The sequence below is a fragment of the Lontra canadensis genome, unplaced genomic scaffold, assembly GCF_010015895.1.
Source record: "Lontra canadensis isolate GAN:19392208 unplaced genomic scaffold, GSC_riverotter_1.0 scaffold166, whole genome shotgun sequence".
NCBI classification, from domain to species: Eukaryota; Metazoa; Chordata; class Mammalia; order Carnivora; family Mustelidae; genus Lontra; species Lontra canadensis.
The window spans coordinates 1,004,394-1,022,196 of NW_022631160.1; the positions used below are offsets into that span (position 1 = coordinate 1,004,394).

The 17,803-nt window shown below is 38.2% G+C and overlaps 1 protein-coding gene across 5 annotated transcripts in view; it reads left to right on the forward strand.

Moving 5' to 3' along the window:
• The window catches only part of OPHN1 (oligophrenin 1), a 510,840-nt gene that overhangs the window by 293,304 nt on the left and 199,733 nt on the right, over window positions 1-17,803 (forward strand). For all 5 annotated transcript variants that reach the window (XM_032845576.1, XM_032845578.1, XM_032845577.1 and 2 more), the window contains 5 exons: window positions 2,240-2,340; window positions 6,341-6,432; window positions 11,972-12,050; window positions 17,133-17,166; window positions 17,674-17,736. In XM_032845576.1, coding sequence (XP_032701467.1) covers window positions 2,240-2,340; window positions 6,341-6,432; window positions 11,972-12,050; window positions 17,133-17,166; window positions 17,674-17,736 — 369 coding nt within the window. The remainder of the gene's footprint in view (window positions 1-2,239; window positions 2,341-6,340; window positions 6,433-11,971; window positions 12,051-17,132; window positions 17,167-17,673; window positions 17,737-17,803) is intronic.

Consider the following 17,803-nt stretch of genomic DNA (forward strand, 5'->3'; position numbering starts at 1 on the left):
AGGCCACTGAGGCTTATAGAGATCACTAGTTGAAAGTTACCCAACGATATGTTGGCAAATTGAACATAATTTAAAACAACAACAACAACAACAAAGTTACCCAGCTATCAAGTAGCAAGCCTGAGTAAACTCAGTTCTATGAAATGCCAAAACCTATCCTCCTATCACTATACCCTATACCTTCCACTGCCTTAGGAATACGTGGTTGCTCTTAAAGCACTAAACAACAATCATTGTGCTTTCAGTGGGCAGGACAGTTGTTCATTGCTAACCAAGGCCCATGGATTAACTTCTCCATTCACTGAATATTGCAGAGGATTTAAGCCTTCCTACTTCCTAAATTACTTTATGAAAACTTGTGTGTGCTCTTTGATTTTCCTTACGAACTATGACCCAATGGTTCCAAAGCCTGTGATTTCAGCCCTGCCCAGACTTATTATACCTGAGAAGAGGCAAAGGAGGCTATTTACTTGTTACCAGTGACAAAAACTACTGCAATTCACAAAGCATGGCATTCAAGCAGTGATAGTATCATCTTTTCTTCTCTAAGAGAAATTAACTTCTGGTGGTTTTCAAACATATATTCTTTAACCTCTTGGGTTTATCTCTACAACTCTGCATTGCAGAATTTCTCAGTCTCAGTGCAATTGACATTTTGGGCTGGGTAGTTCTTTGTTCTGAGAGGGGGGTCATATACATTATAAGATATTTAGCAGCATCTGTGACCTGTCCTCACTTTATTCTAATAGCATTCCATAGGTATGACAACCTAAAATGTCTCCAGACATTGCCAAATATCTCTTTGGCAAAATTGCCCTTGGTTGAAAACTACTGCTATATTATAAATGATGTGGGAATAATGATTTTCTAATCTTGGCTCTAATATCAACTAGCTACATGGTGCTTCTGTGCCCCAGTTTTCTAATGTGTCAAATGGATATGATGTTGCTATTCAGTTGAATGTTTACCGAACATCCTTTTTGCCTGACGATATGTAGTGCATTGAGGATTTTAAAAATATGAACCAATCTTATTTTTTTTCAAATCCAACATTATTTTTATTTATTTTTATTTTTTTGTTATTCTTTTATTATGGTCTGTTAGTAACCTTCAAGAAGTTCATAGTCTGATGAGGAAAACAGACAACTATATCAAGAATTATAAGGAAATGTGTTGAGCACTGCATTTGGGGCATATATCTAAGGGCTTCATTGAGGAAGCAATGTTTAAATTAGGAATTGAATTATGAGTGGAAGTTTGATAGACAAAAAAAGGGGGGTGGATTTCAGGTATATACCATTGCATGTTACTCAGGCACAAAGGTGTATGAGGATGTAGTTAATTTTCAGGGTCATAGTTTGCAAAGAATAGCCCTGGTATACACTTTCCATCCTGATGTAATTATTAATAGTGACCCATTCACTCTTAAGTATGTATTGAATTTGGACTAAAAATATATGGTCACCTGTTTATTTGGTAACTGAAAGTAATTCAATGAGACAGGACCATAGAGGGTGGCAAAAGACAAAGTAGGAAAGGTAAATGTCATATTAGGAAGGGTCTTATGGGCCAACATGAGTTTAGAGACAGTGGGAAAGCCATGCAAGATTTATAGGAAAGATGAAATAATAGACATCAGTATTTAAAAAATATTCCTTTAGCTAAAGAATAGAGAATGGACTGGAGAGTAGTGATCAGAGATGGGAGCAATCAGAGAGAAGGTCACTGTCATAATTAATTAGTGAAATGTTGAATTTTTATTTTGTTTGAAGTACATCATAAAACATTATAAGTAATTCAGCAATAGGGTCCTGAACTAATTCAATTCTAGAAGGGATGCAGAGAGGAAGCAGCTGAAGGAGCGACATGTGGGAAAAAGAATGAGCAGTTCCCAACCACCAGACAAAAGGGACAAGTTACAGGGAAGAAGAAGGAGAAGATTACAGATGTTTCCAACTCATAAAATAGGATGAACAGCAGAAGCGTTTAGAAGAGACATGGCAAGAAGAGTTATTTGGAGTAAGCTAGAGCAGATATGGAAAGCATTTGATAAGGATTAGGATCTCTATATGTGCTGTGCATCGAGAGCCCACAGGGTTAGAGTTCAGGGGAAGATTAGAGCTAGATCTAAAGCCCTGTGATTATGAAGAGCAGGCTATACCACTTCCATCTTAGGAGTGTATTGACCAGACAGCCAAATGGATATAGTCTGTCAGCTCACTTTTGCCTATCATTGTAGGGGCTTTGGGAATATCCTGGGTGAAATATTACTGCCAGTATGAGAAGGAGACCAAAATGCTCACCATGACACCTATGGAGCAGAAGCCAGGTGCTAAACAGGTCAGTTCTTTTGTGTGCCATATTTTTTGAAACGCATCTCTGACTGTATCTTAGAAAAGAGTATATCTTGACTTAGTTTCAAAGAATCAAGTCCATCATGGTTATGTGAAGCCATGACTTTGTATGTTCCTCTTGACACAAATTTGCATTGGGCCAGCTACTACTCAGTTGAGTGAAATATTTCCGTTAATTATGTCAAGCCTTCTGAAAATGCCTGTACTTTTTCAGGTCATTTATTAAATTATTACAAGTGCTTGTCACATTGTACAAGAAAATTTGCAAGAATATAGATGAATTGCAAGAGGATAGTGTTACTTGCTTTTAAGAAGTCTCTACTTCTTAGGATTCTTAGGATTCCTTTAAACAGCAAGTGTTTAAAATATCATTTTCCGAAATTCCTTGGTTTTTAGAGAAGTATGTCTGTTTCCTGAAGTTAGAATAATCTGTACCCCCTATTCTATGTAATTTTCAGATATATTTAAGCAGGTAATGCTTCTTCTTCTGTCCTTCAAGCCTTCCCCATCCCCTAAAATGTGAAGATGAGTTTAACACACTAAGAAGATAGTTTCTTACCTGGAAGAACCTAATCTTATATATTACATACTTTACTATACTTACTGTACTATGCTATAGTATATTATATATATGACAACACAGCCAAAAAGCTTACTCTGTCATTTCACTTTTGCCTATCTTTGTAGAGGCTTTGGAAATTCTGTCTCTCAAGGGTTTATTAAGATAAAAGCTGATAGAATATTCATATTCTAAAAGTAGTGGGTCCCTTTAAACTGTCTCTTAGACTGCGTTGTAAGGCATTATTTTTAAGGATTTCTATTCTTTATAAATTGTTTACAAAGTCAAACAAGGTTCATTTGTTAGCACTGAACCTTGGTGGCGTGAAAAGACCTAATTTCGGTAGGCAGAAATTTGGAGAAAAATTGGGCCATTTTGTCTCCTTTGCTGGTGCTTTCCCTAGAAGATCTCTCTTGTGTGACTTTTTCACAGAAAATTGGAGAGGACTGAGATTTGGTGTCAAGCTATAGAAAAATTGCCTTTTTTGTCTTGAACCCAGAATTTTGTCATTCAGCTTTGAATGGGTATTGGAGATGGAATGCACCTCTAATGAAGTATACCAAATGGGGTTTCCAGAACCCTCATCCATGCTTCTATATGGGCCAGTTACTCATTCCTGACTCCAAAACTCTTCTTAGTTTCTAGTCTGTTAATTGCCAAAGTAACTTCCAAGTGGTTTCATTAAATTTATCTTGGGCTCTATGACAGCATTTTTTTCCATTTCTGTTGGTACTTAGCTGATGTATCTTATTGACTAGTGCTTATAAGCACTGTCCTGTAGTTTCTTCCTTTTCTTTTCCTACACACATTTCTTTCCCAGTCCCAGACTTTAAAATAAGCTGATTAGGCCCTTTCTTTTCTGCTCAAGCACCTACTGAAAAGCTCAAGACAGAAGCAGTCATCCCACTTTCATATCCTCCTAGGAGATGAGCCCAAGCTCTCCTTTTAGTTTTTCTTTCCTTCTTCCCTTTTCATTGAGTGGCTGCTTGTAAAATTGCAATAGTCAGCCTAAGCAGTTTTAATATGGGATTCCTTATGGAGTGGAAAGAGGAACTTGGTTCTCTATTTAGAAGGAAAGGAAGGTAAATTAGTAACTTGAATTTCCCTAAAATGAAGTTGGAAATGATTTCTTCTTGTCATTTCTCTCAGTTCCTATTCCTGGTTTGTGTTTTAGAAAGGTAAATAATACAAGGAAGTGAGACTATAATAACACCATAAAATCCACTATTTATTGACATCTACTGTGTGCCCGGCACTGAGTTAGACACTTTTCGTCAAGCGCTTCATTTACTTTCTCAGTATGCCTGTCAAATATTAGTGGTTCAGTTTGAAGACGGATCCCTCTTTCTGATTATGGTACTTAACAGTGTTCCCTACTAGTTCAGCCTATCAACTTCCACTTGTGTTGTGCTGCTCATTTTACAGGTTATCTTCCCAAATTCTCTTTTATAGGATCCCCATCATTTCCCTGTCAGGCAGTTGTAGTAAGAGGAAGGAGTGCTATATTTTGACTTTCAACAACTGGGTTTAAATCCTACCTCTGTGACCTATTAGCTTTTTGACCCCAAGTAAATTATGTAATATTGCTCAGTATCATTTTCCTCATCAGAAAAATGGCAAGAATGATACTGTAGTTCATAAAAATTTCTTGGGCACTAATCTTTCTTAGATCCTAGAGATAAAAAGATAAATAAGATGCTGTCCATGCCCTTGAATTCTCAGTCAATTGGGGAAATAAGGCACAGAAATGGGAAGCTTTAATATAATGCGCAAAATACATAGTGAACAGTATATGGGATTGGAGAAGAATTTTGAAGGAAATTAAAGCTGAACTGCAGTATGTAGAACAATTATGAGTTTAGCCAGACCAAGAATATAGATAAAGTCATTGAAGATGGAGGAAACATTATTTGCAGTTATGGAGTCATGAGAGTTATGACATGTGTGAAATGAGAGCACTTCTGCATGGATGGGGCATAAAACAGATGGGGGTGGCTAGGGGTAACCTGGAGTAATAGACAGACCTATGATGCCTCTGAATCTGAGAGAGTTGAGAGTTTAAAAGGGGGAGGGTGAGTATATGATGCTGTTAGTTGCTGTCATCCTGAAGGACTTGTAATTCTTGATACCCTCAGTGTTAGGGTAGAGAAGGCAGATTGAAGGATGAATTTAGAGTTGAGTTTTTATAGTGTAGGGGCAGCAAAAGGGTAGGCCTGAAAGGGAGTTGAGTGTACCAATAAGAAATAAGTATTATATGCAATTAATGAATTGTCGAACATAATATCAAAAACTAATGATGTATTATATATTGCCTAATTGAACATAATAAAAAAATGAAATAAAAAAGTATTGTTTGATCAGTTGGATCAACTGTATGGACCAGTTTGGATGGCATAGTACCTAGACCCAGAACTGACACTTGGGAAGTATTTCTGAATTTCTGGCATCAAAGTGGTTAGCATTTTTCCCATTTAATAGATTGTAAAGTTAAGGTTCAGAGAGGAAAATGATTTTCTCTGGGTTGTAAGCTAGTAAATGGTGTAACTGAGACAAAACCCCAAATTTTAAACTTCCTAATTTAATACTATTTCCACTATACTGACTTGGGTGACTTTAGGTAAGCCATTTTACCTCTCTGAGCTTCACTTCTTTCTAAGGGTTGTTATGAAGAAAGTTGGTTTAAAGATACCTAGCATAATGTGTGGCAAATAGTAGGTAATTGATAAGTGTTTCTTCTCTTTCTTATACCACATTGTCTCTGTTGAGATAATAGAGGGAAACTGAACAATGTGGGATTGGGAAATTTTAATCTGTGGACACAGCAGACTTCAATGGCCTTATTAAGTGCCCATAAGACTAAGGTGGGCTACGCTATTTTGCATATATGAAATACCAAATGGAACTTTGTAATATATAAATTTGCTCATTTTCTGTACTTCTGCCTATCTTTGGAGAGATTGCTTTTGTGATTTCTGTCTTCCTAAAGAGTCTGGAGGTGGGGAATGAAAATGTTTCTCTCCCCTCCTCCATCTGCCAGTTTAATGGAAGGAAGGCTGTATAAGGTCACTCCCAACCTGCAGGTTTTATGAAAATTTTATTCAGTACACCTAATGCCATTTGGTCAGCCCATTTGTCCTACATTCCCCTTATATTATGTATAATGAGCTTCCTATTTAATCTACCATGCTAAAAAAGAGTACTGACCTACCCATAGCATTTTGTCCTGGTCTCAACCTTTAATTACTGGAGCAAGAAGAAACCATCTGCTGCAAATACTGTTTGAAGGGACAAGGTTCTTGGTGAGGATAAACATTGCTCCTGCTGCCCTGACTGATGCCTTCCAACTGACTGAGGCTACTACAGGAGGCAGAAGAAGCTTCTGTGCATTTTTTTTTCAAATTGGCTATTAATCCTTCTCTTATATCAGGGGCCTTTGGACTTAACCCTGAAGTACTGCGTGAGGAGGAAGACAGAGTCTATCGACAAAAGGTTCTGTTTTGATATAGAAACTAATGAAAGGTAAGCTGTGCTAGTATGAACTGGTAATGTCCTCATGTACCAGGTGCTAAGCCTGAGTAGAACTTTTATTTTCCTCTGTCATCTCTTGTGATGAAAATGAGCAAATCTATTCATGACATTATTGTCTTGGCTCTTCTGGCTGCTGTTCACAGGGGTCCCTTTTAGACCTGGCCCAGAGCTGACTGGAAACTTCAGTCAGCTTTGTCTCACCTGCTCTAGGCAGAATAAATCACTCCTAGGATTTAATTTGCTATCAGATATGCAATGGTCAATGTTCGGCAACACTATAAGGACAACATAACAAAACTCATTTTTTTTTGTAGTATCAAGTTTAGATATTTAAATTCCAGTTAGTTAACATATAGTATGATATTAGTTTCAGGAGTAGAATTTAGTGATTCATCACTTATATACATCCAGTTCTCATTATCACAAATGCCCTCCTTAATACCCATCACCCAATTAACCCACCCCCCCCAACTTCCCCACCAGCAGCCCCAGGTTGTTCTCTAGAGTTAAGAGTCTATTTCCTGTTTTGCATCTCTTTTTCCTCCATGTTCATCTGTTTTGTTTCTTGAATTCCACATGAAGGAAATCATATGGTATTTGTCTTTCTCTGACTGACTTACTTCACTTAACATAATACTCTCTAGCTCGATCCACTTTGTTGCAAATGGCAAAGTTTCTTTTTTTTTGTTGGCTGGGTAATATTGCAGTGTGTGTGTGTGTACACCATATCTTTTTAATCCATTCATCAGTCAATAGACACTTGGGATCTTTCCATAGTTTGGTTATTATTGATAATGCTGCTATAAATATTGGGGTGCATGTATTACTTCAAATAAGTATTTTTGTATCTTTTGGGTAAATACCTAGTAATATAATTGCTAGATCATAGGATAGATCTATTTTTAACTTTTTGATGAAATTCCATATGGTTTTCCAGAGTGGCTGCACTACTTTACATTCCCACCAGCAGTGTAAGAGGGTTCCCCTTTCTCTGCATCCTTGGCAACACATGTTGTTTCCTGTATTGTTAATTTTAGCCATTCTGACAGGTGTGGGGTGGTATCTCACTGTAGTTTTCATTTGTATTTCCCTGATGATGAGTGATGTTGAGCATCTTTTCATGTGTTAGCCATCTGGATATCTTCTTTGGAAAAATGTCTATTCATGTCTTCTGCCCATTTTTTAACTGGATTATTTGTTTTTTAGTTGTTGAGTTTGAGGAGTTCTTTCTAATTTTGGATACTAACCCCTTATGCCATTTGCAAGTATGTCATTTGCAAGTATCTTCTCCCATTCAGCAAAACTCATTCTTTTATCTCCTAATATAACATATAAGAACAAGTGAATTAGAACACCTTTTTAAGGGGAGATAGAAGGGATGGAGGGTGATAGTGATACTGGGGAGTCTTTTCCCCCCACTTGGTGCAAACATGATACAGACTTCTCCTACTTTTCAGGTAAACTGGAAATAGTTGGATGATCAACTTTCTGATTTCAGCTAAGGCTTTCAAACTTTGTACTTTGTTGTATTTGTTTCTCTCCAGTACCCTCTTTTTGTTTTCTGGATCTGGGCAGTTTTATCACAGGTGCATTTAACCTTGAAATTTTAAAATGAGAACATTTGGAGTTACTTTGGAGGAAAGCATATTATGCAGTTGAGAGGTTGATCCAAAATTCAGTGAATAAATGTTTCTATATATTATTTCTGTCTAGTATTTCTATGTATTATGTACTGCATAGTAGAAGAGAATTTAACAAAATGGTCAGATTCCTAGAAAGGCATTTAAAGGTTTAATTATAATATCATATGAACAAAACTATCAATGGCTGGAATTATAAAGATTATACAAGAGATGAGGGCTTTTTTTTAGTCTGATAATAAGTAAAAAGTCCTTTTCCCCATTTGTAATTGTTTTTTGAAATTTCTGTTTGTTAATCCATATGATTTCTTTGTTAAAAATGGATTGTCCTGACCAAAGATGGTTGTGATAATAAACATTGTTACTGGTAACCATGCAGCTGTCACTCATTTTTCCAACAGCTTCAGGCTATTGAACTATACTTCTACATACTGCAGAAAATGACTGTTGAGTGTGGCTTCTTTTTCATGAACCTTTATTGTCTCTCGCTCTGTATCATTAAGATGCTTAAAAGAAATTAAAATTTTCTGTGTCCAGTTTCATTCTGATTCCCCTTCAGCTTAAATTTGCAAGCTGTATGCAAATAATATCCCCACAGACTCAAAACAGTTACAATTTGGCCCTGAGATTATGTGCTGGGAATAGTTTATCTTTATTACAGTACATCATTAGTTTTTGATGTAGTGTTCCATGATTCATTGTTTGCATATAACACCCAGTGCTCCATGCACTACATGCCCTCCTTAATACCCATCACTGGGCTCACCCATTCCCCACCCCCCTCTCCTCTAAAGCCCTCAGTTTGTTTCTCAGAGTCCGCAGTCTCTCTTGGTTCGCCAGTTTATCTTCATGTATCTTCCATCTAGTGCTATGCATGGCTCATGATAGGTACTAAATTTGGTGTGTGTTTATTTATTTATTTTTTTAATTTTATTTTTTCAGTGTTCCAGGATTCATTGTTATGCACCACACCCAGTGCTCCATGTATTTATTTTTAAATGTATTTTCCTACCCCATAACACTTGGGAATTCTGAGACTAGAACCCAAGAATTAAAGATTTGGTGTGTCTATGATTTTAATTACCACATATTGGGCACTTAAACAACATTCACTCATTTAATCCCCCTCCCCTACTTTACCGGTGAGGAGACTGAGACTTGAATATGTTAAGTGAGTTTCCCAAAGTCACACAGTGGCAAGGCTGAGCTCAAACACCCATTTATAGTTCTTCAAAGTCCATGTTGTTGTTGTTGTTTTTTAATTTTGTTCCATTGTCTTATAAGGAAAATAAACATGCTGTGAAATGAAGGGTCAAATATATTAATGAATGGGTGCTGAGGTACCTCTGTGGACATGGAGTTTTCTGAGGGATGTGGCATCTGCTTTCCTGGCTAGTAAATCTGATATAAGAAACAAAGTCAGCATTCCCAGCAGGCATTAGGTACCTATACTCATGTCACTGCAGCACAGAGAACAAAGGACTTTCTGAGTCCCTTTTACTATCTCAGGAATAGAGGGTACTTTTTTTTAATTGGCTTTGCTGCCATGGTGCCTGGGTGGCTCAGTTGGTTAAGCCTCTGCCTTCATCTTGGGTCATGATCCCAGGGTCCTGGGATCGAGCCTCACATCGGGCTCCTCACTTAGCAGGAAGGCTGCTTCTCCTTCTCTCTCTGCCTGCCACTCTCCCTGCTTGTTTTTGCGCGCTCTCTCTCTCTCTCTCTCTCTCTCTCTGTCAAATTAAATAAATAAATAAATAAATAAAATCTTAAAAAAAAAATTAGCTTTTCTGCCAATATTTGAAATCACTCATAGAGCTTGAAGTTCAATGATAACAACAAAAACATAACAACTGCTAACATTTGCCTCTGTACCAGGCATTATTCTCAGCCCTTGAAATGCATAATTTCCTTTAATCCTCACTAAAATTCCATGAGGCATGTGGTTTTATCCCATTTTCACAAAAGAAGACAAGGAGACAGAAATGAAGCAATTTAGGTAACATGGATAGCAAATGGTAGAGCCAAGATCCAAACCCAGGAATTCTAGTCTTCAAATCCACAGTCTTAACTATTGCACTATACTGCATATATGCTATATAAGCCTTTTTGTTCTGGATGAGTGACTGGGACCTCAGGAAGTACAGGGGATTTGTCTAAGGTCATTAAGATAGTCAGTGGAAGATCCTGGACTAGAAGTCAATGTTCTTTCTACTTTGTCATCCTGTTCTTATAAATATTATTCTGTTACTTTGACTTTCTGTGGCACCCAAGATTCCTCAGTGCTTCTTGAATAATCACTTATTCATTCTTTCAAGCTCTCTGTAAGGTTAAGAGGAGACATACACATTGGATTTTTCATTTCCCAGATAGGGAAGCTGAGTTCCAGAATGTGTTTAATGTCATATCTGGTCTGTACTGTATGCTTTTATGTCTGTTGCCCATTTCCTTGTTCTTCCTCTGGCTTTAGGATTCAGGTGGGTAGATGTCTTTACAAAGATTTCTAGACTTTTTAGCCCCATGTGATATATCCAAAAGGTTGGTTATTTGTTAGAGAAAAGTAAACTTGAAAGAATCCAGTGCCCAAAGCCAAGTCCTGGTTTTCAGTTTATTTTGGCTTAAAGATCATTTGGAGGTTTTCTTTTTTAAGATGCACTTGAATGGAGTAAAAGATGGAAAGTCAAATAGGAATCCTATGGTTTCAAAACTGAAAGGGACCTCCCGGCTCATCTGGTCCCACACCCTTATGATAAAGAAACTGAAGCCCATAGAGGCCCAGTTATTATTCCAGGCTCTCTGAACTCTTGTCATGGTTTGCACCATTCCATGACTCAGAGAGGTCTTATCTTAACAGAAGGAATAAGAGGGACGACTTTTTCATAATGATGCAGATATACAGAGAATGCAAGGAGACTTTATATCTGTATAATACGGTCAATCTGAAATTCTGGGCTTGGTCATGAAGGTTTAAAAAGACCATACAGATTATACCGCCTTGGGGTATCTCTGGTTATACATAGCCTACAAGTAAATAGAAAAAAAAAAACAAAAACAAACAAACAACGGGGTTGAGACCATTTCTGATACAGAAAAGGTGTTGTAGCATAGTGGTTAAGAAAGAAGATGGCTTTTGGACCAGAATTCCTAAATTTTAAATCCTGGTTCTATACTTACCTACTGTGTGAACTTAAGGAACAACTCAATGCCTCAGTTTCCCCTTCTGTAAAATAAGGATTCCTACATAGTATCTGCTTTATAGGTTCCTGGGTAGATTACATGAATTAATACCTATAAAGTAATTAGAAACTGGTACCGATCTAGTGAGCATTCAATAACTGTTATTATTAGTCATAGATTGCTTAAGTCAGCCAGAAGGCCTCCTCCCTGTGCTGAGCCAGCGTGCATGTTGTTGAATTCTTTCCAACTGGAAATACTCTTTGGACATCATAGATGGGGGAAGTAGGAAAGCCCTTTTTTGTTCTATTTTGGTTTTGGTGGATGGATGTGTCCATGTTGAATATGCTTACTCCTAGAGCCCAGACGAAACTGCTGGCTTCCCAAAGAGAAAAGTAGAGAAAGCCACAGTTTGTCTCAAGTACAATGGGGCCAATTTAATTGTGTATTGTGGTGAAGTGTCTTGGCATCTACCTTCCTATCTCCTTGCCTGATCCTGGCATGATGCTGCCAAGATACCATCTCCCCTAGGGTTCCCAAAGTTACTGTTCTCTAAATGTTCCATTGGTTTTTTGAGTAAAAGAGATTTTGAAAAATTGGAATTCTGTATGTGCCTGCTCAGTGTGATACCTCCCAGGGCTGAGAGGGACCCTATATCACAACACTCCAATTTCTCAAGTGTGTTTTCTACTTTTAACTTGTCATTTTTCCCCCATTAGGCCAGGAACCATCACTTTGCAGGCCCTTTCAGAAGCTAACAGAAGGCTATGGATGGAAGCCATGGATGGAAAAGAACCTGTAAGTTGCCTCAGGATACTAGAGAAACCTCAGCACCATAGTACAGTGTGTGAGGGCCCTTAGTGGTTCACTGGGTCTAGGACAATTAAATAGTCAGATTGTCAGATTCAAAATTTTAGAGCTAGAAGGAATTGTTGACTTGACATTTCTTGTTTAAAAAGTAAGCTATTTTGAGTTCCAAAGAGGGCGAGGGACTTCTCTGGGATTTCTCAGAAAAGGCATAACAGTGGGGCCTAAAATCCATGTTTCTGAGCTTCTTGCTTCAGTGTTAGATTATGTAGCTGTGCCCACAAGATCTTTTTTTTTTAAAGATTTTATTTATCTATTTGCCAGAGAGAGAGAAAGAACACAAGCAGGGGAGTGGCAGGCAGAGGTAGAGGAAGAAACAAGTTCCCCACTGAGCAAGGAGCCTAATGTGGGACTTGATCCCAGCACGCTGGGACCATGACCTGAGCTGAAGGCAGACGCTTAACCCACTGAGACACTCAGGTGTCCCGCTCACATGATCTTCTTCTTAAGAAAGAAAATTAAGTGGATAACCCAAAAGACTCCACCCCCAAACTACAAGAACTCATATAGCAATTCAGTAACATGGCAGGATACAAAGTCAATGTACAGAAATCAGTGGCTTTTTTATACACTAACAATGAAAATACAGAAAGGGAAATTAGAGAGTCGATTCCATTTACTATAGCACCATGAACCAAAGAGGTAAAGGATCTGTACTCAAAGAACTACAGAACACTCATGAAAAAAAATTGAAGAAGACACAAAAAGATGGAAGACCATTCCATGCTCTTGGATCTGAAGAATAAACATTGTTAAAATGTCTATACTGTCTAGAGCAATCTATACTTTTAATGCCATTCCGATCAAAATTCCACCGGTATTTTTCAAAGAGCTGGAGCAAATAATCCTAAAATTTGTATGGAATCAGAAGAGACCCCAAATTGCTAAGGAAATGTTGAAAAACAAAAATAAAACTGGCGGCATCACGTTACCTGATTTCAAGCTTTACTACAAAGCTGTGATCACCAAGACAGCATAGTACTGGCATAAAAACAGACACATAGACCAGTGGAACAGAGTAGAGAGCCCAGATATGGACCCTCAACTCAATGGTCAAATAATCTTCAACAAAGCAGGAAAAAAATATACAGTGGAAAAAAGACAGTCTCTTCAATAAATGGTGCTGGGAATACTGGGCAGCTATATGTAGAAGAATGAAACTTGACCATTCTCTTACACCATACACAAAAATAAACTCAAAATGGTTAAAAGACCTCAACGTGAGACAGGAATCCATCAGAATCCTAGAGGAGAACATAGGCAGTAACCTCTTCGATATCAGGCACAGCAACATCTTTCAAGATATGTCTCCAAAGGCAAAGGAAACAAAAGCGAAGATGAACTTTTGGGACTTCATCAAGATCAAAATCCTCAGCACAGCAAAGGAAACAGTCAACAAAACAAAGAGGCAACCCACGGAATGGGAAAAGGAATTCGCAAATGATAGTACAGACAAAAGGTTGATATCCAGGATCTGTAAAGAACTTCTCAAACTCAACACACACAAAACAGATAATCATATCAAAAAATGGGCAGAAGATATGAACAAACATTCTCCAGTGAAGACATACAAATGGCTATCAGACACATGAAAAAAATGTTCATCATCACTAGCCATCAGGGAGACTCAAATTAAAACCACATTGAGATACCACCTTACACCACTTAGAATGGCCAAAATTAGCAAGACAGGAAACCGTGTGTTGGAGAGGATGTGGAGAAAGGGGAACCCTCCTACACTGTTGGTGGGAATGCAAGTTGGTGCAGCCACTTTGGAGAACAGTGTGGAGATTCCTTAAGAAATTAAAAATAGAGCTTCCCTGTGACCCTGCAATTGCACTACTGGGTATTTACCCCAAAGATACAGATGTAGTGAAAAGAAGGGCCATCTGTACCCCAATGTTTATAGCAGCAATGGCCACGGTCGTCAAACTGTGGAAAGAACCAAGATGCCCTTCAACGGACGAATGGATAAGGAAGATGTGGTCCATATACACTATAGAGTATTATGCCTCCATCAGAAAGGATGAATACCCAACTTTTGTAGTCAAACAGAGATTCAATTATCAGATGGTTTCACTTATTTGTGAAGCATAACAAATAACATGGAGGACATAGGGAGATGGAGAGGAGAATGGAGTTGAGGGAAATTGGAAGGGGAGGTGAACCATGAGAGACTATGGACTCTGAAAATCAATCTGAGGGTTTTGAAGGGGCAGTGGGTGGGAGGTTGGGGAGCCAGGTGGTGGGTATTAAGGAGGGCATGTTTTTCCTGGAGCACTGGGTGTGGTGTAAAAACAATGAATACTGTTACGCTGAAAAGAAATTTAAAAAAAAGAAAATTAAGCTTTTTCAGTTTATAAAACTAATATGTATTCGTATAGAAAGATGGAAAATAATTGTCATAATTGAATAAGCATTTGTTAAGATTTTATTCAAAATGGTTTTGCTGCCCCCATCTTACATTCCCAAGTCAGCTTATTCTCTTGAAGGGTACAGCTGGTGGGGAAGATGGTACTGTCATCCTGTATTTCAAGATGTACCAGTCTGTTTAGAACATTGTTACACAGGAGGACAAGCAATACCTTAAAAGTTTTAGTGACTATCGTAGAATTACCAATATGAGGAGTCAGAAATGAGTGAAAAACACTTTTTCTCTTCAGTATCTTCCATGTGGGTTTCTTCTAGTGGCATATGAACTAATATTACCTTCCTAGTGTTGGAATTCCAAAAGCCTGAATTTGGATCCTAGTTGTGCTCTTCAGTGGTTGTGTGACTTCAAGCAAGTTATTCTAGCTGAGATTCAGTTTTCTTCTCTTCAGTAAAATGGGTTTAATAATCTCTGTTCCACTTAACTCACAGAATTGCTTTGAAAAATCAAATGAATGGGAAGTCTGTCAACCATAATGTGCTGTATTAGTTTTAGGTGCTTCTAACTGGGCTGAAGAATGAGTGCAAAGCTACTGCGATTCAATAATATTTGAATATAGTCTAATATTCTTGTTTTATTCAAGGCAAAAATGTGTTAAGAGGGAAAACACACCCCAGGGTTTTCTTTCTCTGTCTCCTCAGTGCCCTCGAGACTAAAGAGGAGTGGTCAGATCTCAGACTGCACTTATAGCAATCAAGAAGGTAGCAGGAGGGAAGTGGTACTGTGAGGACTGGCATACAGAAAGTAGTCCATGACCTGTCTCTCCCTCTTTCCCAGAAACCTCGAGCTTAACTATTGCATGCCTCTGATGTTTCTCTAGGAAGATGGTAGGAGGCTCAGCAGGGCATTTTATTCTTGATTCCCTCTTTTAAATTTGTTCTCTCTTTAGGTTTTAGAGGTTGAAGGATGCAGATGGCTTTTTGTGGAGAATGACATTAGAATATGTGTTCACTAAATGTTGATCCTTAACAACTTGACTTTGATAGTGTTTCCGCAAATAGCTTGTTAATAAAAGTGGCAGCTAGGGCTGGTCAGCACAGAAATCTCCCTCATTGAAATGTCCATGGGCATACACACATATGCAGATAATTTTCTTTTAAAAGGACAGATTGAGGGGCGTCTGGGTGGCTCAGTGGGTTAAGCCGCTGCCTTCGGCTCAGGTCATGATCTCAGAGTCCTGGGATCGAGCCCTGCATCGGGATCTCTGCTCAGCAGGGAGCCTGCTTCCTCCTCTCTCTCTGCCTGCCTCTCTGCCTGCTTGTGATCTCTCTGTCAAATAAATAAATAAAATCTTTAAAAAAAAAAAAGGACAGATTGCTGGGGCACCTGGGTAGCTCAGTGGGTTAAGCCTCTGGCTTCGGCTCAGGTCATGATCTCAGGGTCCTGGGATTGAGCCCCACATTGCGTTCTCTGCTCAGCAGGGAGCCTGCTTCCCTTCCTCTCTCTCTCTGACTGCCTCTCTGCCTACTTGTGATCTCTGTCAAGTAAATAAATAAAATCTTTAAAAAATAAATAAAAGGAGAGATTGTTAAAGCAGACTAACAAATACCATATAGAAGGCTTACTTCCTGCAGTTTCACATTATTATTCTTGCTGATTTACTAAACACCCCAATTCACTAATCTTAGATGTGGTATACATGCCTTTGTTTAAAGTGTCAAAGAAGATCAGGACTTGAAGGGACATCTGCTCCAATCCTCATCATTTTAGAGATACGAATCTTGAAGTATAGAGATGAAAAGGACATGCCCGAGATATCCTAATGTGGTAGAGGTGGAGCCAGGACTAGACTTTGTCGAGGATCTCCCCTTTTGTCTCTCATGTAGCTCTCAGTGTGTTCTTCAATATGACTCGGACAAATCTTGATCAGTGCAGGGGTGTCTTTCAGCTGGACACTTGCTTTTCTACAGAGAAACACCCATTACTTAGCCTTTGGGGTAGGAGGTTGGTATTGGAAGTATTTACATTTTACTGCCAATGCCCATTAGCCATGCATCCATTAGAAAACTGTTTCTTCATTTAAATGAAGCAAGATGGGATTGGGAGGGAGATAAGCCATAAGTGACTCTTAATCTCACAAAACAAACTGAGGGTTGCTGGGGGGAGGGGGGTTGGGAGAGGGGGGGTGGGGTTATTATGGACATTGGGGAGGGTATGTGCTATGGTGAGTGCTGTGAAGTGTGTAAACCTGGCGATTCACAGACCTGTACCCCTGGGGAAAAAATATATATGTTTATAAAAAATAAAATTTAAAAAAAAAAAAGAAAACTGTTTCTTTTCTCGCATGCTCTTTTGCTCTATCAGAAAAATTCTCCAAGCTTTACATAAGTAAATTTCTAAGATGTGTAGGCTACAACTTCAGATGCAGTGAGCTACTTGGAATCTGCTTCAAAGATTGTTAATCCAAGTGTTTTCTGGGGACCTAGGCAAAGATTCTGTTTAGCCCAGTTTTTCATCTTATTAAAGCTTCGGAGTCACTAATGGTTTTGATGGACTACCTGGGGAAAGAGATTAGTATTATTTGCCACACTTACCTATAGTGATTGACAATAGCCATGGCTTTTTCTTTTCTTCTTTTGTAGATCTACCACAGCCCCATAACAAAACAGGAAGAAAGTGAGTCAAATTTGTAATCTATTGACATTACAAACTGCTCGCTGTCCTAATCAGTTAATATTCTCTAATACTGACGCAAATGTGTTTGTTGATGACTCTGTGTGGAATAAAATTTATACCTTTTTTTTTAATATGTCTACTTAGTGAAATAAGGAAGTCACTTTATCTTAGCTTATGGTATAGGTAGTAATAGTAATATAGAGAAGAACATTGTATCTTTCTTATTCTAAACACATGATAGAAATTATGTGCATTTCTACCCTAATATTTTATGTTTGATGTTGCTCATGCCTAAAATAAACAATGCAAAGAGATCAGTAACATCGTTTTGTGTTAGAAGAGTAAAAAACTCTTTTAAGGGGAAAAATATTTCTATTTAAGGGTATTAGAGATGAAAAACCATACCCCTTAGTCTCTCACTGCAGTCTCCTAGCATGATCAATAAATGTTTGGTGGGTAAAGCTTGTTATAGCAGGATCTAACTCTGTTTTCCTTTGTTTCAAACAGTGGAGCTGAATGAATTGGGGTTCAAGTTTGTTAGGAAGTGCATCAATGTCATTGAGACCAAAGGTAAGAAATGAACCAGAGTATTGGCGGTGTTTGAATTTGGTCACTCTGAATTTATTCAAGGACAATT